Here is a 25,012-nt window from a genome sequence, read left to right as displayed (position 1 = left end):
ATTGTTTGCAACGAAATACGATACATGTACCATAACATACCTTACAAATATTTCATCTATTTTCGTTATTACGTCAAAGTGTAGGACATATTTGTGATTTTAAAATTTTACTGTAATTGTGTATATCAGTAAGGTAACGTTATACATACTTAACTTATCAATTTATTAATAAATAATCGTTTATAGATCTTATGTAAATTTCTTGTAGTATTCTTATTGTCTACCTTGTTTAGGACAATGACGCCATTTTGTCGCGCCGGCTGATCAGAAATATTATTTAAAGTGATTTTTTAACAATTTCTCGGGTTAATATTCAAAACATGTTTACTCTTTGGAAATATCTTGACTAACGATACTATTTTAATTATCTCCTTTTATATCTCAACGTGTGTAATGACGATGTGAATATATTGATTATATGTATTCTTCACTGCGAAAATAAAAATGAAATTGGTGTAAATTTTATTTTCTAGTACTTATGGGAGCCCTAATTTGCTATTTTCTTATAGAAAATTGATGTGCTTTATTTCATATTGAAAATTGATGTCCACACAAAAGTACTTACATTAATATTACGAATTTCATAAATACTTTAAGAATATAATTTTGAATGTAATTTTCCCTTCAAGGAAAGGTGAAATGATTAGGGATATGTTGTAATAATGACAATATCAATGAAGGAACAAGATCAAATGCCCGGGGAGGTGAGTTTACTATTTTTGTTTAATCAGTGCTTAATTTTTGATACATAAATTGCTTGTCTTGTCTACTTTACTCTTGCTATAATAATATTTCAATAAATACATAAAACTTTTGTTCAATAAATAATATGTATGTGATATTTTTAAAGATGACATTCCCCGAGGCAAAGTTAAAAGCTTTAGAAGAGAAAATATCCCATCCCAGGTGGGTGGTACCTGTTTTGCCAGAACAAGAACTTGAAGCTCTTTTGATTGCCTCAACAGAATTGGCAGCGAAAGGTTTATTATTTTGAATATAATTTTCGTATATATAAATTTGACCTTGTTGTAATGACATCATAACTTTTTTCAATATATAGGTGAAGATATTAATAATCCATATTGTCAACGATTTTACAATGATGCCCTGACAGTATCATTTACAAAAATACTAACTGATGATGCTGTATCATCATGGAAAAATAACATCCAGCAATGTGTACGTTCAAACTGTGAGAAATTGGTGAAGTTATGTGCCATGAAATTAGATGACCCTAGATTTTTACATCTTTTATACATGGCTTTCAATCCAAATAATAAGTAAGATTTTTTTCATCACATTGCATGTTACATTTTTTTATATCTGAATATTGTCTTAATAAAGTTTACCTTGTTTATAATCACAGATTTCACACATTTAATGCATCAAGAACAAGTGAAGGCTTATCAGTAGCAAATGTAACTGCAACAGCAGGACCAGGGACAACTCAGGAATGTGAAGTGTTTGCCAGATCACAAGATCATCGCACACCAAGAGGATGGCTGGTTCATCTAATTAATTTGTAATTTACCTTTCTTGTTTGTACAGAAGTTATCTCATTATGAACCTATAATATAATTGATCATTGTCATTTGTAGGTTCGGTCAAGCAGAAGGTTTTATAAAATTAAGGGAAAGATTTGAAACAATAATGGGTTTCAAAAAATCTGAGCTAACATCATCTATCATTAGTGAAGAGAAAGTTTTAAATGAAATTACAGAAAAGGAAAATGAGGAATGTAAATCAAATTCTACTGAAAATATGCCATCTATAACAGAAAATGTTGAGGTTGTTGCAATAAATCCCTAGCCTTGTGCAATTTTTACAATCACATGTTCAATATCAAATTTTGTTTTTATTGTAGAGCTCATTGACAAGAAGTGAACAACCATCATCATTAGAACAATCAATAAATGGTGAAACACGTGTAGCTGCCGTTTGGCAGCTTTTGCGTCCCTTGGGCTTATGTCATGATCTTCTCACACCACACACTGTCACAGTTTATCTTCTACCTATACTGGTGTGTAACTGTGTTATTTAAAAATAATAATTTTATTAAAATAATATATCTGCATCATATTTGAAATTTAAAATTTATTATCTTAAAGGAATATATACCCACACTATTGGACAGCTTAACAGATGATGAATTGAAACGGGAAGCAAGGGGCAGTGAAAATAAAACAGACATAGTGTCATGTTTGATTAGAGCCTGTAAATGTGTTTCAGTGAAAACCCCTCAACACCACAGCTTACTCAAATGTAAGTGTTTAAACTTTTTATTGATAATATTTACAGAGTGGTGATAATTTAATATGCATAACATATGTATTTTTGAATTGAATATTGTTGTGTTATTGTCAATATTTGTTATGTATAAAATTTGCTGTTTGTATGTGATCAATAAAGTATATACTTAATGACTTTATAAGAGTATGGTAAACATTTTTTCCACTGTACTACCATTATATCACTTGGAGGTATTCTAAATGTTATAATATACATTTGGTTAAATAATGCACTACCATTGGCATTAGAGATAATTTTGCAATAAATATTTGTAATGTTTCTGGTTCTTTTGTGTTATACAATGTTATATTATTTTTAATTTGTCAGTGTTGATCACCATACATTTATTTCAGCCCAAAGAGTTAAGCTTATTAATATTTATAATTGTATTGTTGTCATAATCAATTATTAAATTAATAATAAAAATATGATTGGGGGGATAGTTTGGAGCAAGGTGGGCAGCTGACCCTGTAGCTGCTAAGGGGCGTAGTGATGTTTCCACCCCTAAGCTGTTACATCGTCTGTTGTTCACCTAAATTCATCGTTGCACAAGTATCGCCACATCAGCTTCTTATGCATGTTCTTAGTCATTTATTTCATATTTGTAAATGTAAAAGTTTTATAACAAATGTCACATAATGAATCTGAAATGAATGAAGATAGTAAATGTCCATAGAGGCCAGTTGTGGCTCAGAGGCACAAAGTGTGACTGTAAAATCTACTGGTTGTGGGTTCAAGCCCCACTCGAGGAGATGAAATACTTATTTAAATTTATATTTCCATTTCTTCGCTCTAATGTCGAGGCAAAGCGCGGCGTTGAGATCCGCCACTCAACATGCAATGTCTCCAGAATCGGCGGAAAGTGGGGAATGGAGTGTCTTAACACTAGGTTCCCTCTGCCTACCCTGCTGTGTGCGGGATACAGTGTGAAGCTGATTATAATAATTATTATTTGTCTTTTATATACAAGATATTGATTATTGTAACAAGTGTATATACAAAAGTACCACTAGTAATGACTAGTTTTTGTTTTGTCACTAGTTTCTAAAAATGTAATAAACTTTACAAATTGAATATTTCTGTCTAAAATTTCTTTCACATGTAACTATTACTACTATTTCTAAGATTTATTATTTTTAGTAAGCAATTATTATAATTAAGACATTCGGACACATCAATTTGACGGAAAGACAATTTTCATCATATGTTAAATAAATATTACTAACATTGTCTTCTCTAAAACTTTGTTTATTTTGATTAAATATTTTTTTATTGTGCTTACTTGGTAATTGCTACATTACTATACATTCATAACGCGATGTGCCCGTAGACGGCTACAATGTTCGCACACAAGACAGAGATATTATATAAATTTTTAACAATACAAATTTTACGTCAAGTTAATAAATATATTAATTATTAAAAAAAAAAGTGCATTGGATTGTAATAGAAACTATTGTCACGGAGCAATAGTTTTGTTTTGTTTGAGTCTCGCAATCTTTAGTTTTATGTTTTTAATTATATAAAACAATTTTACAGCATTAGAAATGTTTCGATTGAAGATGATTTTACGTCTACTACAAATGTCATCTTTTAATGGAAAAATGTCTGCTTTAAATGAAATTAATCAGCTAATCAGTACAATATCACAGCAACCCAAACCAGAGTGGCTCACTCCTGTCGTCATAACGGTAACTAATTTTTTTTTCTGACATTGTTTTGCGAGGTTTTACTTGTTTACTTTTACTATTTCCCACGTGTACAGGGTAATTTAGTTACTGAAACAGTTCATTCTCCACTTTGTACCCATGTTATAGATATTGCACATTGAATGGAGGAAGTGAGTCCGTGTTTTGTCTCCTCCAGACCAGGGAAGATTCATTTAAGAATCATTAGAATTCGAACCCAACCATCAAAGCTTGCACAGTCATACATTTCCCAACAATTGATAATCAGCTTCACGCTGTATCCCGCACACAGCAGGGTAGACAGAGGGAACCTAGGGTTAAGACTATTCTCCATTTTCCGCCGAATTTTGGAGGCATTGCGTGTTAAGTGGTAGAAGTCAACGTCGCGATTAGCCTCGACACCGGAACGAAAAAATGAAAATAAAAACTAAATTAATATTTCTCCCAACCCACAATCTGTGGCGTTAACAATCACACACCTGTGCCACTGCGCCACGACTGGTATCTTATAATAATTAATTATCATGTTATAATGTAAGCTTAATTAAAATAATGCTTTATTGCAGAATTGGATTCGTGAAAATAAAGTAGTAGATATAGTGTTACGAGACTCACTACATCAGCCCCAATATGTGGATAGATTAGAAAAGATGCTCAGATTTATGATCAAAGAAAATTCACTGACAAGGGATGACTTGGACGCGATATGGAGAGCGCAACATGGGAAACACGAAGCTATAGTGAAAAACCTTCACGATCTCTTGGCCAAGTTGGCTTGGGACTTCACACCCGATCAGCTTGATCATTTATTTGATTGTTTTAAGGTATTTTATATAAATTCAATATGTAATAGATTCTTATTTATATAAAACTATTATTTTGTACGTTAATTTATTTTGTAGGCAAGTTGGGCAACATCTAGTAAGAAACAAAGTGACAAATTGTTGGAAGTAATACGTAGACTTGCTGAGGACGATAAGGACGGCGTAATGGCTAATAAGGTATAAATATTATTATTTCAAATATGAGTATTTGCATCTAATTTATGTTCTTTTTGGCGTTTATAATTTTTGTTTTTTTAATCCCGGCTATGTTATCTAATAATTTCATCAATAAATGGGCAAAAAGCGAAAACAAATAATTATTTCTTTAGTGTTATGTACATTATATACGATTACAATTTGCTCTATATTTTATGTGATTCAGAAACACCACTTGCTAGTACATTTGTGCATAATTAATATATTAAAAAAATACTAAAATACATAAAAGAAACAAATTTTTTTTAGGTCCTAGTACTATTTTGGAATTTGGCGCACTCAGATGAAGTTTGTACAGAAATCATGGATGTAGCATTAGCAAACCTTATAAAAATACTCGACTATAGTTGTAGTCAGGATCGTGATGCTCAAAAAACGTTATGGTTGGACAAGTAAGTACTAATACAAAATATATATAATTGTTCTTATTAAATCATTAATTTTATTTTTTTATTTTGTTTACAAGACTTCTACATATTTGAGAACTTCTATCTACACCAAAGCGTAAAACATTATGCTTATTACCCAATACATTTAGTTTTATTATCAAACGTTATATGGTCTAACTTTTTACGTTTTTAAAGTATTATTCAACACTTAGATTTTTTTTTAAATATAAAATTTAAACATATCAGGATTTGAACCTTACTTTACTTATGTAAAGTAAGGTTCAACGGGCTTTATAGTCAGAGCGATGGGACGGAGTCAAAAAGACATAGGTACTAATCCAGCTACGTCAAAAAAAATTACGTTATCTAATAAAGTATTTGTCATATGGTCTTCGAGACAATCACGCGAAATTTTAAATTGTAAAGTTTATGTCATAAAATCTACTAAATAAAATTTTTGTATTAAGCCATATTTTTCAAAAATACACACGAGGACATTTTTCAAAAATAGTTTTAACATTTCATTCCAGATGCGTAGAAGAACTGAAGAACAACGACAAATGGGTGCTACCAGCGTTGAAGATGATGCGCGAGATATGCTGCCTGTACGAGGCGGGCGGCGGGTCGGGAGTGCGGCCGCACGTCACGCGCCAGGAGCTCATAGACCGCCTGCAGACGCAACACTCGCTCGTCATACTCGTCACTGACTCGCTCACGCAGTATATGGACGCGGTTAGGAATAAGTTGGCCGGTGAGATTTTTGTTGGAGTTATGATATTTAGGGTTTGGTATCTCAAAAGAAAAAAGCAATGGTTATTAAGCTCACTTTGTTTTAAGACTATGTCTGTCTGACTGTCAAAAACTTTTTTCTTTAAGAATTAGAACATATTTAGAACATATTAGAAGATTAGAACATATCAAATTGCAATTAGTATTAGTGTCCTTTGGAACAAACAAAAAACTAAGTACTAAGATCCCACAAATGATATGAAGGGTTTTCTAAGTTTTACTGCATATTATATGAAAGTCTGCATATTATCTGAAAAGAATCAAAATCAAATATCAATGTACAAAGGCATATTGCTCTGATGACTGGTGGTGGAGGGCTAGTTCATTTCGCTCTTAACAAATTCATTTACTTTCAAGTAATCGTTGATGTATAATTTTTTATTATTTTCAGACTAAAATTCCAATTACTATAATTCCATTTTAATGTTTTACTTTGTATATTGGTGTAAATACTAAGTGGATTTTTAATGTATTAGAATGGTATAATATAAAATATTTTCTCTGCTTCAAATTATACTTAACTAGTGGACCCGGACGCAGCTACGCCTGCTTGCTTGGACTATAGGAATATTTTCATCACGTCGGTCATACTCATACTATGCCGCCCGAAGGCTAGGTCATTTCGAATCAGTGACATCTCCTTAATTATTTATTGGAATATTATACAGTAAACTATAATTTCAATCTAGATAAAATGCTAAAAGTGACTATTATATTTATTTTCGTAAGGATAAATATCAAAATGTCGCAGTAACGAACGGTCGCGTAGCGACGACGGTTGTTATTAACATGGCAGAATAAATTGCATGTCAAATTAGAAAGTATTTTAATTTATTAGTATATATGTGTAATGTAATGTTATATAGCCTATAGCACTTCTGAAGAATGCAGCTTTCATACTAAACAAAAACAAAGTAAATCGGATCAGTAGATCCAGAGATCTTAGCGTTCAAACAAACAAACAAACTCTTCCGCTTTATTATATTAGTATAGATTATTTTGATGCCTGATGTAGTTCTCTTTAGTTGCATAGTGTGAGTGATAGAAAGTATCTCCACAAAAAACAAATTACTAATTAATTAAAACTTAGATTTTTTGTTGATATAAAACATAATAGTAAGTTCTACATTATTTACTGTGTTTTTGATTTTTCAGTGGAAAGAGAAATAGATTGGGAAAACTGGTTACCAGATGGAAGATATCCTCACTCTGCACAAGTTCACGAAAGACTCAGTTTTCTTCGTTTTTTACTTAAAGATGGACAATTGTGGCTGTGTGCTGAACAAGTAAAAATTTATCTTCTTTTATAATTATTTATTTTTAAAAATTAAGTAATTTTTATTTTTATCATTTATACACATATATGTGTGTTTCTAGGCGAAACAAATTTGGGTGTGTCTAGCTGAAAGACCGGCGCACCTTGGAGATCGTGAAGCGTGTTTTCGATGGTTCAGTAAACTAATGGGTGAAGAACCTGACCTGGATCCTAATATTAACCTGCATTTTTTTCGACGGAACATTATGACACTGCCCCCTAATTTACTAACTCATTCCGGTATTAAATGTTTCGAAAGGTAATGATTGCTGTCCAATCAGAATAGTATATTTATTTATTTTAAATAATTAAATTAAAGAATTTAAATGACTTGTTTGTTTCAGATTTTTTAAAGCTGTGAATTCCAAAGAAGGCAAACTTAAAGTTAAACGCCGTAGTTTTTTATTAAATGACGCTGATCTCATAGGCTTAGATTATTTATGGAGGGTAAGCTTATTATTTTACGATATACAGGATGGAATTGTCAGCGCCACTTTAAATGAAACCACAGTTTTAACTACTCTATAAAAGCCTAATATAAATTCGGAAAAAAAATAATTCTCAAAAATGAAAGAGTTTTTTTTTCAAACAAAATAAATACAGGATGGATAAAAATCGTGAAATGAAAAAAAAACCACCTACGTCCAAACCGTTGAGGTGCCTTGATTATTTTTTTTTATTCTGGGCTTGAAATATTTTACCCTATATGCAGTTTCAGTTAAAGAAGCGCTGCCTCTTCCACTCTGTATATGGGAAATAAGAAAAAGTCACATATCTTATTCGCCGTCGTGTATTCTACCATCTGACAGTTGTGGACTAGATTCTCTCTCTCTTGGGGGAATGAAAAAATATTTTCATAACCTCGTTCTGGTTACGATACAGGTGTTACGTAGTTTAACACGAAAATTAAGCATAAATCGGGGATCGGACTGTTTTAACGTTAGTTATCTGTGGCCTTCCTGGAAGGAAAAAAAATGTTTTAACTGAATGTTTTTGTACATGGTCTATAGGTGATAACAGAATGTGAGGATGAAATCTCAGCGCGTGCGACGGAGCTCCTGCGGGAGGTGAGCACGTGCACTGGCCCCGCGCTGTCACCCGCGCTCCATCACGAGGCCTTTCTCACGCAGTGCTGCGCGCGCACGCAGCGGTTGCAGAAGGAGATGGACCTTGCTGGTAAATTAATTATTTGCAATGTCAGTTTTATTACTTAATGTTAAGACACTCTTCTTTTAATTTTACCAATTCTTCGAGATATTGCCGTTTTACTGGCGGAACCCAATGCTATGCTGTGTACTGTTACTAGAGCGCGGAAATGACAATAATACATCCCCTCGAACCGGAACCGAACCCATAACCGTCGCGTTTACAGTCAAGACACTGTGCCGCTGCGCCACAAGGACGTCAATTTTTTTGCAAAATCACAGATTAATATTTATTATTATTTATATTTTAGATGTTGCAGAGTGTTGTACAAGAATATGTAGAGTAATTCGTGCCATACAAGAGTATATTAATGAATGTGATAGAAGGTTTACTGCAGAACGACAAATTCTACCTATTTATAGATCCGGTAGAGGCAGACAATGCACTATAATAGTAAGGTTTAACTTTCAAACGGGTCAAAAGCAAATTGACGATGTAGAATTGTTTTCTCATTCGAATGAAACATTACATTCTTTACGTTCTGCAATTCAGAGAAGGTATAATATTTATTTTTTATTATGTCCTAAAATTTCCATTCACTTCTTCCAAAATGTTTTATATTTGCATGCAAATTTTTATTTTAGGTTAAAATGTGCATCAGATAGCAATATTAAATTAGAAATGTATATAAACAAAATAGAATTGTATGTTAATGGAGAGCTGTTGGACACAAGTCACGACCGTAAAATACTCTCTCAAATACCTCTTAGAGACAAAACTGTAATTGTTGCTAAGGTAGGTGTCATTTATGTTTATTTTATTCCTACTTTACTTTATATCACATAGCAAGGCAAACAAAATAGATTTTCTGTTATATAGCAGAATTTACCTTCTTACCAGAACAGGGGAATGAAAATATAACTAACATATAGTCATTCCACTAAGTGGGGATCAAACCTATAACCATTATGTTAACGGTCACACTGCACCTTAATAATTGTATAGATTATGTAAGATATTATAAGATGCACAGTAGGTAATTGAACAAAAATAACTATCTTATCTAGGTTTATGATGGCCAAGTTTGTGGAAGTGGTGGGTGTGGATCTTCAAATGAATCAAGTAGTGACTCAAGTACGTCATCGCCGCCTTTACCTCCCACACTCGAACATGCTCTACCGGGAGTGGTAAGTAATTACTATCACCATGCGTTCTCGCCGAGTATAACACTATTAGTTCTCTTAATTTCGGAAATGTCGCCAAACCATTCCCTACATTGAGAATGACATAGTGACAGTGTAGGTGAAGGCCCTTCCCTAAGATGCTTCCCAGGAACACTTCTAATCACAGTATCAAAGTTGGTATAAGTATATTGCTAGCATAAAAGATGTATGTTTGCAATAAAATTATTCACTATATATTTGATCACACGTACATTATACATACATTATACACACTTCACCATATATTATTTCAAAATCAACCTAGGGAGTTGTTTTAGTTTTTTATTTTTACACTAAAATATGTATTTAGCAATTGCTTATACATATATATGAACAATTGCTAGAAAAGGTAATAATAATATATAGCGATATCTATTTATTTTATTTTTCAGCTATTTGCCCAGGGATCATGGTATATACCCTTTATTTTAGAATTAGAACATGTTGGCATTACAAAGGAACACCCACAGCTGACAGAAGCAGCGCATTTATTGTCGCAGATATGTCCGAGTCACAAGCAAACTGTAAGTTATAATAGTTTTTCATTTGAATACGTTTTAGAGCTTAATGTGTTTCTTAGTGTTCGTTTAACCTTAATATGTTGTTAGGTGGAGAAATTAACTGAAGCTCTTCTCAGCCGGGACGATACGAAATTAAGAGATATGCTGTATGGTCCAGCTCCACCTACTGTTGCATATAGTATAGAGGTTTGTTTCAATCAACTATGTATATTATATAAATTAGCATTATCTAATGATGGTTTGTTTCTTAATTTATATTTTTGGTGATTGTACAGGTTCTCTATAGTATGGTAATGCCTTCATCAGACACGAGGCTGGAACGTAACAGAAATTTTCAGCTAGCTTGCGTCAAAAAAGCACCACTTCTAGTGCAGTGTTTATCAGATTGTGATTTTTTAAAAGATGCAGCACCTCATACTAGAAGGTAGTTTTGTTTACATGTTAGCATTCTATTTAAGATAGATTATATAAGGTGATATAATTTTTTTTATTTCAGGGTTGGTTACTTGGCGTTAGTTCGACTGGCTAAATTGGCGTTATATACTTTAGGACACTTATTCGAAATTCTTGCACCTGACGGTTCCGACACGACAGTAGATAAAGATTTAAGGTAAATTCTGTTTTATTAAATATTTAAGTTAGCTAAGATATATTATAAACTAATATTTTAAGTATAATACAATAGGAAATGTGTATATATTTTTATTTTACTTTTACAGAATGGATGTAACAATATTACGAGAAGCGCTTCAAACGGTTCCAAATCACAACTGTGAACTAATTGTAAAGGCTGTATCTGAAAAATTGGCTAACAGTTTAGGTGAACAGGTGATTATGCGACGCTAATTGTGTTTCAATAGCATTTTGATATTATAAATTACATCAAACACTAATAAATGTTAGTCTCAATTTATAAATACAATTCACTAATGTTTGTGAAAAAGTACATAAATATTTTTTTAGCTTCACACTGTATTCCGCACGAAGCAGGGTAGGCAAAGGGGAGCCTGGGAACCTAGTGTTAAGATACTTCATACCCAATAAGACATTTTCATTCTCCATATTCCGTCAAATTCTGAAGTCATTGCATGTTGAATAGTGAAACTCAACGCCGCTCTGCGCCTCATTACCAGAGCGAGGAAATGAAAATATTAAATATTTTAATTCCTCGTTAGGTAATCGAACCCTCCAAATATTGTTTTAAGTGGCATCAACCATAGGCCATACTTTCGCCTCGTCTACTGTCATCAACCTCTTCATACATACCCTTCGGGGGGTCCTCATGCTTTTTACGTGAACTTCCTCCAGTATCTTTGATAATGTGTTTTCGAAGGTCAACCGAGGTCTCCCCCTACCTCGCTTAGCTCTCACTTTTCCGTCATAAATAATAATAATAATAATAACACTTTATTGCACTTTTACAATTGGAATATACATTTGATATACACAGTACATAAAATATCAATGTGCAATTCATCTTTCTTTCATTCGTTTTCTATAATACCCACGTTTCGCTGCCCTATAACAGATATATATCTCTGTCTTTCACTATAAGTAGTCCTTTCCAAATTTAAGTGAATTATGAACTATAAACTCAATAGGTGGTAACTAGCACTGAGGACGGGGACTCAGTGTCGTCGCTGGTGTGGTGGCGCGTGCCCACCGCGGCCACCGTGCGTGCGTTGTACGCACTTGCTTATTCCGTAGCGCAACCATCCGACCACAACGGACTTGTGCATTCGGACGATGTTATATGTAAGTTTTCATTGATTTTGATATTTTTTTCGTATTTTTTATAACATGCTTAATTATTGATATTAAATGTTTTACTGTTTATTGTTCTATAATATTTATAAATAACATTTCTAATTACTTGTTCTTTTTAAAGCGTACATTTTTCTTTTCTTTTATAAGTATCTCTTATAAGAACCTTATACCCTATTTACAAAGCTGTTAGATAAAAGATAAACAAATCAAAACCCTACATCCCAGCTAAACCTTAAGAGATATGAGTATAATGGCTTCGGAATAATTGTTCTGCATGGTCAGTGTTAAATGAAATGAGGTTATTATTCTGACCACTGACCAAAAATTTAAAATAACATAATCTAGGAGTACCTCCATGCGGTGAAGGCGGTAACAGTTCAGGTCTACTTTATAATGATAGGTATATCATTGAAGACTTTGCCTCGCCCCTGAAGAATAAGTACTATCTTTGATGGACACTCTTGCATTCCCCGATGAACTCAATTCTTTTATAGTTTTTTTCACTTATTTCTATCCTCTTTTACACAAGTTCGCTAACAGTATAATAAATAATTAGCTTTACTTATCAATGCTCAATGTATATTATTATAAATATCAAGTATGAACATTGGTCGTATTTTTTAATTTAAAATAATCAAAAATCCTTATAGAAATTACGATAATGTAAAAAAAACTATATAAGAAGTTGTCAGTCAATTCTGTGTATTAAAATAAATAATCATGTCGTTCAAGCACGCGCTAGTTTATAATAAAGTTAGAAAGTATAATGAAAAAATCGATCTTTTTGTTTGATATAAATAAGAATTACTTATACTATTGTTGTACACAATTTTTTATAGACTGCAATAAATTCTTCCAGTGGTGCGAGAATGTATGGAAGTAGTAACTATATGCATTGCATTGGGTGGAGGCCATCTTGAATCTCTTCTGCATGAATCATGGTGGCAAGATATGGCGCTGTACTTAATGATTGACTGTCCTAATCCTCAAGTGAGTAAGCTGTAGAGAATAAACTTATTTACTTACAAAATTCAGATTATTAACTAATTTTATACTCATTCTATACTGTTTGATTGTGATGAATGGTGAAATGTTTCATCAATCGAATGATTTGTTTAAATGTTGAATAGTAGGACATTGTTGGACTATAAACATGACAGTTGTGGGTTCAATTCTCACTCTAATGAAAAACATTCTATTCCCTGCTAAATTCTCTCTGGCTACTCTGTTATTATGTTTTAAAAAGTTAATATAACACAGATTTTTAAGAAATGCTTTATATTATTTCTCTAGATTCGAGTATCTTGTGCCGAGCAGCTATTAGCAATGTGTGCGTGGGGTGGTGGCGGGGGAGCGCGGGGGGCACTAGCCGCGTTGGGCGGCGCTGGAGGAGCGGCCGCCAACCCACGTCTCACAGCACATGCGCGTAATGCACAACAGTTCCTGCAGCTCCTGTGTCGTCTCGTTTCACTAGCGGGGCCCACGTCGGGCACCTTGGAGGATTTGGCTATTGAGGTTTTATTTGATTTATGATATCAAGCTACAGTAGAGCGTCGATTATCCAAACTAACTGGAGGACATGAGTATTCGGAAAATCGGTGGGATAATCTAACTAATTCAGCCAAACATTTATTCACAAGAAGATTAAAATCGCAGTTACCTACACTATGTATTATGTTAAATCATCCATATATATATAATTATATAAATGATGCTCCATAAAATCTTTTTTGTCTGTAGGTCTAAACAAAAAATAAAACAAGCTTACGTTTACGCATAGTCAATCCAGATTTTATATTTAAACGGAAGTAGAAGTTTGGATAAGCGATTGTATAGTTGATTGACGTTTGGATAATCGACACTGTACTGTATCTGACCCCACAATATTTTGTCATAATTTGTTTTATTATAATATTTTGTTTTCGATTTTAACTTAACTAAAATAGAATGTTTCATGAGACCAGATTTTTTTAATATATTTAACAAAGTCCAAATATAAATAAATTTTAATATTTTCTACAGGTGGAATGGCTGCGCGGCGTACGAGCAAACCCAGCAAGTCTAGATGACACATTATTAGAAGGTCATTTGAATCTAACAAAGGAACTATTCACGCATGTGCCAGCTCAAGTCAAGTTTCAGTATGGTGCACATCCTGATCATAAAGATTCTGGACTTATACGGGTTAGCATATGATTTTAATGTTAATAGATTGGATTAGATTAGATTTTTATTATATATTATATGACGTTCTCTTAGTTTAAGGTATTAATCAATGTACATTTATTTAGGAAGTGACAACAGAGTTCCTATGGCCATACTCGTGGGCGTGGTGCCGCATGGGTGGCGAGGGCGATGAGGGCGAGTCGGCGGATGAGGGCACAATGCCGCTGTGCCGCACGCCCGGCGCCGTCGCCGCCGCCACCGACCTGCTGTTGGCGTTGGTGCACGCCTGCGTGCCCAACATGGCGGCGCTCGCTAACTTACTTGATCAGATGTTTTATAGTGGTACGTTTCATATATTCCCCAGATTGGGGATAGACCTACAATCATCGCGATTAGTGGCAGACATTACCTTTGCCAATCTAATGGTAGGTTTTATGTTGATATACATTGATTTTTTTTTATTGATCTATTTGAAACACTTATGTTGAGAGAATAAAAAGAATGGAGTGATTAATTTTTATTAAAAATGTTTGAAATAATAAAACTGTAAATATTATACAGACAAGACATTGGGTCTATCGGAATGGGAGTACATGCCGTGCGTGGGTCCGCGGCCGGCAGCGGGGTTGGTGGGGCTCAAGAATGCAGGCGCCACCTGTTATATGAACTCCGTCCTGCAGCAGCTCTACTGTGTTAGGGCTGTGCGCGACGCGCTTCTGGCTGTGCAGGGTGAGCATACTAACTAAACTAGGCAATATATTTCTACCATATTAATTATACAAAATCCATTCCCTAGATAACAAAAAAAAACAAGGAAAGTGAAATATTAGACTTTGAAAAATATATAACTCACTAAATTAATTGTTGTTAATGCACTATACATTTCCTACTTGATACAAAATATGTAAGTGTAATGTAAAATCGAAAATTACAGCATCTAAAATCTGCCTGCTTAATTGGTATTAATAATCTTATCAGCAACTAATATATATGGTAGTAGTACATAACATATAGTGTTTGCTTTAATAAAATATATTGCATAAGCTATACTAATCCCACACAAATTTTCATTTTACAATATAAAATGTATGCTACTATAATCTACATATGAACATAGATTTACATTACAATTTATAGGGGCAGTCACTGATCCAAATGAAGACTTCTCAGGTGAAGCACATCACCACAATATTTTAGAAAACAATGTGGAGGTGATTGATTAAATATAATTTCGTAACTAAACAATATTATCATGAAAATGTATCTGATATATATTTTGAGTATTTTTTTAGGGCAATGCAGATTACAATATCACAATACTTAAGCAAGTTCAGGCTATATTCACACATTTGCACTATAGCAAACTCCAATATTACATTCCTAGGGGACTTTGGGCTCATTTTAAGTAAGTTATCCTCCATCATAACGATATGTAAAGTAAAAAATATTTTTTAAGTAATTTTATACATATTTTTTGTTATTTTAGACTTCAAGGAGAACCTGTAAATTTGCGGGAGCAACAAGATGCTGTAGAATTTTTTATGTCACTAGTAGAGTCATTAGACGAAGCCTTAAAATCATTGGGTCAGGAACAGCTTATGGCTAAAACAATGGGTGGAACATACTCAGATCAGAAAATATGTAAAGGATGTCCCCATAGGTAGATGTTAAAACAATAATAATAGTGACTAATATGTTCATAACAAATTAATTGTTAATCATATTTTGTAGGTATTGTAAAGAAGAACCATTTAGTGTGGTTTCTTTAGATATAAGAAATATGTCGAGGCTGCAGGAGTCCTTAGAAGCTTATGTAAGAGGAGAACTTTTGGAGGGCGCTGATGCATATTACTGCGATAAATGTAGCAAGAAGGTATTTATTTTATATTCTATTTATTAAAAATGTATAAGTTATGTTAATAAATAATATATTGTTAGAAATCAGAAGTGAAATATATTACGTTACGTTCAGAAGTGGATGGAATTACAACTTAATATTATCTACAATCTATATTATCTAAATTACTCTCTCTGCTTAAATGATGTGAGGCTCGGAGCAGTGCTTAGGACTTGTACACAGGTGTAGCTTTAGGGTACCCTTTCCGATATATCAACACTCGCCATCACTGCTCCAGCCTAGTATACTTATAAATAGGTGTTAACCACATTTATAATTAACTAACAATTAATTAATCAAATAAATAATTGTCCAAATAATTGATTCCGCCAACAATATTGTTTGACTACTATAATAATTCAAATTTTATTTTAGGTTGTAACAGTCAAGCGACTGTGTTTAAATAAATTACCGCCAGTACTAGTCATACAATTAAAAAGATTTGAATATGACTTTGAAAAAGTTTGCGCAATAAAATTCAACGACTACTTTGAATTTCCCCGAGACCTAGATGTGGAACCGTATACAGGTACTTACTTTACTTTATACATCTATAATAAGAAAGTAAAAATGGCACACATTGAAGATATTTACAAAATAATAATTGAGGGGGGTTTAGGAATAGTGATAGAGCCATAGATATATATACTATGAGTTGTATAGAGTTGTATATTATGTCTAGGTAACATCTAGGCTACATTTTATTTAAAAAATCTGGATTCCTGATGTGAAACCTTAACAGCCTGTTTAAACTTAAGAGATATAAATATCGCCTCTTAGTAAAAGTTGATCAACATAAGAAGCATTTTCTGTCCATGTAATAAAAATGAAGATGTGGAGCACCTCATATGGAACCCTAACATCCCAGCTAAACCTTAAGACATATTAATATAATGGTTTCGGAATAGTTGTTAGTAACAGTTCAGGTCTATTTTATAATGATAGGTATATTATTGAAGACTTTTGCCTCGCCTCTGAAGATTAAGTACGATCTTTGATGGACGCTCTTGCATCCCTCGATGAACACAATTCTTTTATAGTTTTTTTCACTTATTTCTACCCTCTTCGCTAAAGTATAATTAATAATTAGCTTTACATATCAATGCTCAATGTATATTATTATAAATATCAAGTATGAACATTGGTCGTATTTTTTAATTCAAAACAATTAAAAACCCTTATAGAAATGACGATAATGTAGAAAAAAAATATATTAGAAGTCATTGTAGTTGTCAGTCGATTCTGTTTATTAAATAAATAATCATGTAGTTCAAGCAGGCAAAGCCGCGGGCGGGCCGATAGTCTAAAATATTTTGTTATAATGTAAATTTCATTTTATTAACTCACTCCATTGTTACGATTATTTTAGATAAAAATATAATTAAGTTTGCAAATTACGTTGAAAAAAGAAATTGTATGGCACCGATGTATTCTGCGTATAATATAAAGGATATTATACTATTATACTTCCTTGAACTCTTTTTTTATATTTATGCTTTGAGATCCTTGTCAAGCATGTAAATATACCTATATATATATTTATAACAGCGTGGGGTCTGGCACGAGCGGAGGGCGATGCCTCGCTGTGGGACGGCGGGGTCGACGCCACGCCTGAGACGCATTACCAGCTCAGCGGCATTGTGGTGCACTCTGGACAGGCTTCTGGGGGACATTATTATTCTTATGTTCTTTTAAGGTATTGTTGAAATGACTTGACTCATAATATATAAACTATCAGTAAGATGTCGTCTGTGAAGTACCTATGTAATTTACAATATAAAAAAATCTTTATTTGTATCTTCAAATCTTCAGTTAATAAATTCCCCTTTTACGACTCATATTCATATTCATCCGAGGACTCATGTTCTTTGAAGGATTTCGATGGATTGATTTTTAACTTAATAAATTGTGATAAATTATTTACACAGGGACAATAATAACGAAACCAGTCGTTGGGTAAAACTGGACGACGGTGACGTATCGGAATGTGCAATGCAAGACGACGAGGAGATGAAAGCACAATGTTTCGGCGGAGAATATATGGGCGAGGTGATGACAATAAACTATTAAACATGATAGTATTACAAATTTAAGAAATAAAATTTGATTTAAAAGTATTTTATAAAATATATTATGTATAGTTTATTACGTTTTAGGTATTTGATTCGGCAATAAAGAGAGTAACCTATAAACGTCAGAAGCGATGGTGGAATGCATATATGCTTTTTTATACGAGGAAAGACATGATTGAAACATCGGGTCTAGAAAAATATATGCAAAGTATGACTTTGAAGTAAGTTTTTATAAAATATACTTATTTCTGGGATATGTAATTTTACATACCAAAAATAATTATTACACTAAATTTATTTTTGTTTAAAAAGGGAAAATAGTATACCGAAACCTATTTGGAATTCAGTACGTCGTAGCAATATTGCATTCTCACACAATCAAGATCAGTTTAGTTTGGAACATTTCAATTTTATGAAAAAACTATGTTGTATGCGCTTACAAGTTATGCCAGGTTCTCAAAGCGCAGTATGGGTGAGTAAAATAAGACAATATTGTAAACAATATATAAAATATTTCTTTTGTTACAATATATATACATATTAAAATATTTTATTTCATAATAACATACCCAAATATATTACTATTTGTACATATTTTTAGGGTCCTGAACATGAAGAAATGTCAATGCTGGCAGTTCAGATGGCATCTAAATTCTTGTTCCAAGTAGGTTTCCATACGAAAAAAACACTTCGCGGCCCAGCTTCCGATTGGTAATTATATTTGTGAATTTATTCTTATATATAATCACACTACAACTATATATATTATAACTTGCTTAAATTTTTTAGGCATGATATTCTATGTCAGCACTTAAGATGCTCTCAGGCTGTAAGAACTTGGTTCGCAACAGATTTATTTAAACATCCTCACAGGTAACATTTTTTAAAATTAACTTTCAATATATGGTTATATTTTAATTAAAATTGCTTATTATATCTTTATTTTTTTAGATTATGTGACTACCTCTTATCATGTCCATCTGCTGAGGTGAGAGTAGTGTTTATGAAGATAATAGTGTTCTTAGCACATTTTTCTATTCAAGACCCACCAGGTGAGTTTTTGATTTCATTTCCATTATTATTTATCTCAAGTATTTTCAATTTTATAGCTTAGTGTAAATTGTTAGTGAGACCTAACGCTGATATTTACGACATTAGAGTTACAGTCAAAATGAAATTTTAAATATTAATATACTGCTGAAAATTGATGGAATATACCATCACTTGTATAGTCAGCGGATTGAATATACCATTACTTGTATATTTGCTATGTCACATGTTAAATACAGAATACAGAATAAAGAAATTAAAACTTTGATATGCATCTTAATATTAATTTTTCACCGACTTTTAAAGGAGGAGGTTATTAATTTGACTGTTTTTTAATGTTATTTACCTGAGAACTTTTGACTGGGCAAACCGAATTCGATGATTATTTTTTTATCGGAAAGAGGGTGTCCTACCCTTCCCCCTAAACTACCCCCAGTTTGATGAAATGGTTTGTAATTGAATTGAAATAAAACTAACATTTACTGAATGCTCATTTCTTAAGCTAACTAAATTGTCTCATAAAACTAGATATAGAGTATAATTATCAATTTACAGTACAATCCGGCTACGGCACATGGTGTTCCCGCGACGAGCCGACCTCCCTCTCCGACCAAGTGCTGTGCAGCGCGCGATCACTGGCCGTGCCGCCGCACGCGCACCACTCGCACGCGCACCAGGCGCATCACGCGCACGCCGACCACAGGCACTTGCCGCTCTTGTTCAACTTGTTCCACGCGTACGCTATGCTGGGCTTGCCGGAGAGACATCAGTTGTTACGGGTTAGTTGGATTATAATATTATTATTTTGTGACGTGTTGTTCTATAAAATTGATCTTGAGGTGTAACTTGATATAATTAAAGTAAACAAATAAATTTAATATATCTAATGTGATAACTGACCATCATATTAAATGATAATTAATATTTTTCATCATACAGGAATGATTAATATGTTATTTGCTCATATTCTACTGGTTTAAAAATATTTAATTTTCTTTCAGCTAAAAATTCTTGACATCGTCTTAACAGTGTGCTTAGATGACAATTCATCTTCAGTTGGGAAATATCAATATCCAGAATCTGCAAAAATACATCAGGTACATTTAATCTTTAGTCATTTTATTAAAAAAATATAAAAGATAGTTCAGCAGTATGTATATATTAAGTATAATATATAATAATTGAGGGGTTTGCGGTATCGTTGTGGCATAATTAGTATGGGTTCGAAACAAATTCAAAATATTTTCATTCATATAGACCGTTCCAGGCACTTACCATTACCATTTATACCCTGATTACCATTCAGGGGTATAAAGTATTTTCATTTCCTCGCGGTAAAAGAAAAAGCGTGATTTAGAATTACATTACACGCTGTCTTCCAAATATTGCGTAAAATGAGGAGTCGATTGTCTTAACATTAGGTTCCCTGAATAGCCCCGTGCGGGATATAACACTAAGATCCCGGTATGTTTGTATACAGGTGGTGTGCGCGCTGGTCCGCTGCTGCGACGTGTCCCCACGATGTCAGTCCGCCAGCGTGAGCGAGGGCGCGCCGCCGCTGCCCAACCCCTACGCCGACCCGCTGCCCGCGCACCCCCGCCCCGCGCTGTCGGCCGCCGCCATCGATGTGCTTTATAATAGGACTGGGTTAGTGGGATTTTTATTTTGTTGGGGTAAACTAGATTACATAATATTTTGAAAAAAATATTCGTAGTATTTTGTAGTTATGACGTAATATAAATTAACTACTTATAAATTGTTGTTGTCTTTAATATGGATAAGTTTTATGAGACATTTTTGGCTATATTTGATTTTCTTAGGAATGTCAGCTTTTATTGTGTATAAAAATATTTTAGTATATGGGTCTTGTTATCTTACGTCGCTTAATTTGCTTTCAGTACTTATATGAAAAGATTAACAGAAGAATGTTGTGGTTGTGAGGAAGGCATAAGATTGCTGCAATTTTTGTGTTGGGAGCACGCGGGTTGGTCGCGTATGGCGCTGGCAGAACTCCTCTGGCAAATGGCATACGCGTTTTGCCACGAGCTACGGAGACACGCTGATGCTCTTACTGCACTGTTACTCATGGAGGACAGCTGGCAACACCATAGGATTCATAATGCTATTAAGGTTCATTAATTTCATATTTTTTGTAATAATTACAGTGATACGTTTGTAATGTTGTGATACATTGTAATTTATAGTAAATAAAAACAATACACACGCACACATACACACACAACACCATGATGCACAGCATGTCAATTAAAAATATATAATAATATGTATTTAGTTTATGGATTGATTTATATGTATGGTAATGCGGTACAGGGCGTGTCGGAGGAGCGGCCGGGCCTGCTGGAGACGGCGCTGCGCGCGCGAGGGCACTATCAGAAGCGCGCGTACGCTTGCGTCAAACTGGTGGTGGGCGTGATGTGCCGCACGCCGCTGGCTGTGCGCGCCGTGCACTCGCAGCCCGATGTGCGCCGCCGCTGGAGGCAGCTGCTCGCCTGGCTGCAGGACGAGCTGGATCGCGTGAGTGTTTCATACAAACGTGACATGAATGCAAACGTGTGTCGAGTGCGGCGGTCTTACATTATTAGAGCTGTGTATTTTTTTTTCCAAGAACATTTATATGTGAACATTGTTCCAGAAGTATGGTCCTGGAGGTTACGGCTCATATGGAACGTGGTCTCCGCCCAGTATTTCCAATGAAACTTCGGCTGGATACTTCCTCGAGAGAAGTAACTCCGCTAGAAAAACACTAGAAAAGTAAGATTACCTTGATTGGTAATAATATAATACATTTGGGTTTTTTAGTATTTTTACCTGTTGACTTATTTGATTAAAACCTGTCTGAAATATAGTATTTTGAATTTTCCGCTATCAGGGCGTATCAGCTGTGCCCAGAAGAAGAAGAGGAGGAGGAAGAATCACGAGACGCGGGCTCTGGCTCGGGGTCGGGCGAGGCTGGCGACGACAGCGGCGACGACGACGCGCCCGACGACGAGGAGCCCGCACCGCGCCGCCTGCACCTCGCGCCGCCCGCGCCCCCCGTTCCGGTCGCGCCGCCCGCCCCGCCCGCGCCCCCTGCGCCGCCCGCGCCCCCTGCTCCGCCCGCCCTCTAGTCCCCACGCCGCCCCACGTTATGTACGAGACGCCGCCGCTTAGACGTAGTTTTGTTCTGTGATGTTAAAGTTACGTGTACACTCGCCCCCGCCCGCCCCGCTCGGGCTGAGAGATCTTTCGATACGTTGCTTATTTTTTTTATTGTTTATGTAACATATGGATCCGTTTTAAAAGTACCATAGTATTTATTTTTTCTGATTAAGACTTATTCATTACTTATTCGATAGGATATTTGTTTTTTTATCTGCGCATAGCATATTTAATATTTTATTATTATAAGGAAACATTTGAATGTGCTCGATGGACTCTGCTTAACGTGATCGTTGCCGATAACCTTTAGTATGAAAATAAAAAAAGAAACCGCACATTTTGACATTTCCTGATAACTTACTATATCTACTATCGATTTAGTAACAATCAAAATTATACTTTAGTCACAATAATAATAAAAACAAAGCACTCGAAAGTAAATTTCAAAAATATGTACAAATATATTTATGGTAATAAACATCGTATTGTGAGATATATTAAGAATTGACTTCTCCTGTACTATAAATATATGCCTGTTATAATAACTATACTGTTCTTCTATACTTTTGTGGTCTATTTATTCATATCGTAATTGTTGAAACGTGAAATAAAATGTTTATAATGTAACCTTAAACTATTTTAAGTTTTTATCTTTTACTATTGATTTATTAAAGTGACAATATTTTTTTATAATTTTACAATTTTATTACGGGAACAAAACGGTTATTACGTACGATCTATATGCATGCAGTTGTTCTGTACTTTAGATGAAAATATAGTTTAAGTTGTGTTTCACTTTTTTTTGTTTCACTGTGATAAAATGTTATTTATGTTAACAATAAAATTCACTAAAATCTCGACGTATTTTTTTAAAGAACTTTTTAAAATTGGAATTAAATTTATTTTTGAAATTCAACTTCGAGTGTTACTTTATTATAATAGAACGGTAGTTGACAATTTGTCCACATCACAGGTTATAGCTGATATTCGTGAAATAGTTACGCCGCTTTATGTACTTCAGACTTTTATTTATAATTTTTTTTTAGTTTAATTTAGTGTATGAAGAGTTTTCTTTTTTTTTGTGTATGTAAAATGACAGTTGTATTTAACAAATATTTGGTTTAGTTACATTTGAATGCACATTCGATATATGACCGAGGCCAGATTGTACGACATTGGCCTAACGAGCACTGCGTTACGATGTTTTATAACTTTATTGCTAGCTTTATAATAAATAGTAACAAGGCGTGTAGAGTGTAGATATTATAGAGGTATTAAACACTAGTCTTACTGGAAAATGTTGCCACGTCGATGTTCCGCTTTGTATTATATGTTATTTATTTTAATATTCCATTAAAGGTTGTATATTTTTTTTGTTTCTTTTAGTCGTTAATTCGTGGCGTCACTCAGGCTATCAGGGAAACGTGTGTATCGGTGTGGAATATACTTGTAATTATATAACATACAAAAGTTTTATACCATTATTTAATGAACGGAAGCTACTACAGATTTTAACCACACTTAAGCATTTTAAAACATTTTTGTACAATATAGAATGGTAAGTTTGTCGGTTTCGTTTTGATTCTGAATAGTTAAAGGATATAATTGTAGCTGAATTTAAAGTACCAAGGTTTTGCCAAATGTCTAATGAAATAATACCACTTGTAGTATCTTGAACTTGGACAATTATTGTTGGTCGCATTGACCTCGTGCCTTACTTTTATTTCTGTTGCTCAATTATTTACTCCTGATAGTCTGTCGTCGTTTTAATAATGAATTAACTATTGGTTGACTAAATTCGCGCACTTTTTTTATTCATGTCAAATAACGCAAAGCTTGGTGCAGTGACCGTTACTCGTTGTTAACTTTATTACCAAAGATGGATTTATAGATTGAGGGTAATTGGCGACTCTCATTCTACATAGCTTAGTGATTGAAATGTTTTGTATCTTTTATAAAATGCAAAAGTTAATAATGATGTTGTGTTAACGAAGAAAATTGTGATCGATCTTAGGCTTAGATAGGTGAGATATATATGGCGATGAGACACAAAACCAAACTGCCAAACACATTCGTCGACGTTTAAACTTGTGCAAGTTTTAATATCGTGTAAATATCATCGTAACCATTTTTTGTGACTTTATTTTGTATCTGGGAACTTGATAATATTTTTTAGGTGTGAAAAATATTTATTGGCCCTATAGAGTTACGTTAAGAACGTAAGGTTAATATAAATAATAACTTGGTCCTCCTAAACTCAATTGTCACAACGCAAAAGTTACATCGGTAACAAAATAAAGTCGATAAAATAATTCAGAAAAAGCATGCCTATTCGCCTGAAGTGTAAAATTTTATTATTGATAGATTTATTATAAGGTCAGTTGAGTTTTGTATAAGGTTTCTATGGCAAATATGTAACGAATGGCATTTGGCATTATAGAATGCTCGGGAAAGCATTCATATAAATATAATAAAATCAAAAAATACATTTTGAAAAATAA

General features: G+C 33.8%; 1 protein-coding gene across 2 annotated transcripts; it reads left to right on the top strand.

The window, feature by feature from the left end:
* The first annotated feature begins 1 nt into the window (after position 1).
* On the top strand, positions 2 to 25,012 carry faf (ubiquitin carboxyl-terminal hydrolase-like faf). Of its 2 annotated transcripts, none has more exons than XM_085193626.1 (50): positions 2 to 133; positions 630 to 704; positions 851 to 980; positions 1,061 to 1,280; positions 1,367 to 1,522; positions 1,599 to 1,788; positions 1,865 to 2,020; positions 2,109 to 2,262; positions 3,829 to 3,980; positions 4,544 to 4,801; positions 4,880 to 4,978; positions 5,267 to 5,409; positions 5,937 to 6,157; positions 7,351 to 7,481; positions 7,573 to 7,769; positions 7,855 to 7,957; positions 8,521 to 8,686; positions 8,967 to 9,213; positions 9,301 to 9,451; positions 9,724 to 9,843; positions 10,272 to 10,403; positions 10,488 to 10,586; positions 10,676 to 10,824; positions 10,897 to 11,010; positions 11,120 to 11,228; positions 12,002 to 12,155; positions 13,027 to 13,157; positions 13,461 to 13,682; positions 14,190 to 14,351; positions 14,459 to 14,675; positions 14,895 to 15,062; positions 15,471 to 15,544; positions 15,626 to 15,738; positions 15,820 to 15,993; positions 16,065 to 16,206; positions 16,606 to 16,759; positions 17,779 to 17,926; positions 18,159 to 18,279; positions 18,387 to 18,523; positions 18,615 to 18,774; positions 18,904 to 19,013; positions 19,092 to 19,175; positions 19,254 to 19,354; positions 19,908 to 20,131; positions 20,354 to 20,449; positions 20,833 to 20,999; positions 21,251 to 21,482; positions 21,684 to 21,887; positions 22,009 to 22,124; positions 22,243 to 25,012. In XM_085193626.1, the coding sequence occupies exons 2-50, from the start codon at positions 663 to 665 to the stop codon at positions 22,478 to 22,480; spliced, it is 7,488 nt and encodes a 2,495-aa protein (XP_085049752.1). In that variant the 5' UTR covers positions 2 to 133; positions 630 to 662; the 3' UTR covers positions 22,481 to 25,012. The 2 variants fall into 2 exon arrangements, with proteins under 2 accessions (XP_085049752.1, XP_085049753.1); XM_085193627.1 differs by having other exon boundaries at positions 42 to 133; positions 474 to 704.

Source organism: Heliconius melpomene, chromosome 11, assembly GCF_056956725.1.
Source record: "Heliconius melpomene rosina isolate 202511_hmr_F chromosome 11, ASM5695672v1, whole genome shotgun sequence".
Lineage (NCBI taxonomy): Eukaryota > Metazoa > Arthropoda > Insecta > Lepidoptera > Nymphalidae > Heliconius > Heliconius melpomene.
This window is presented reverse-complemented; position numbering and strand designations above follow the sequence as displayed.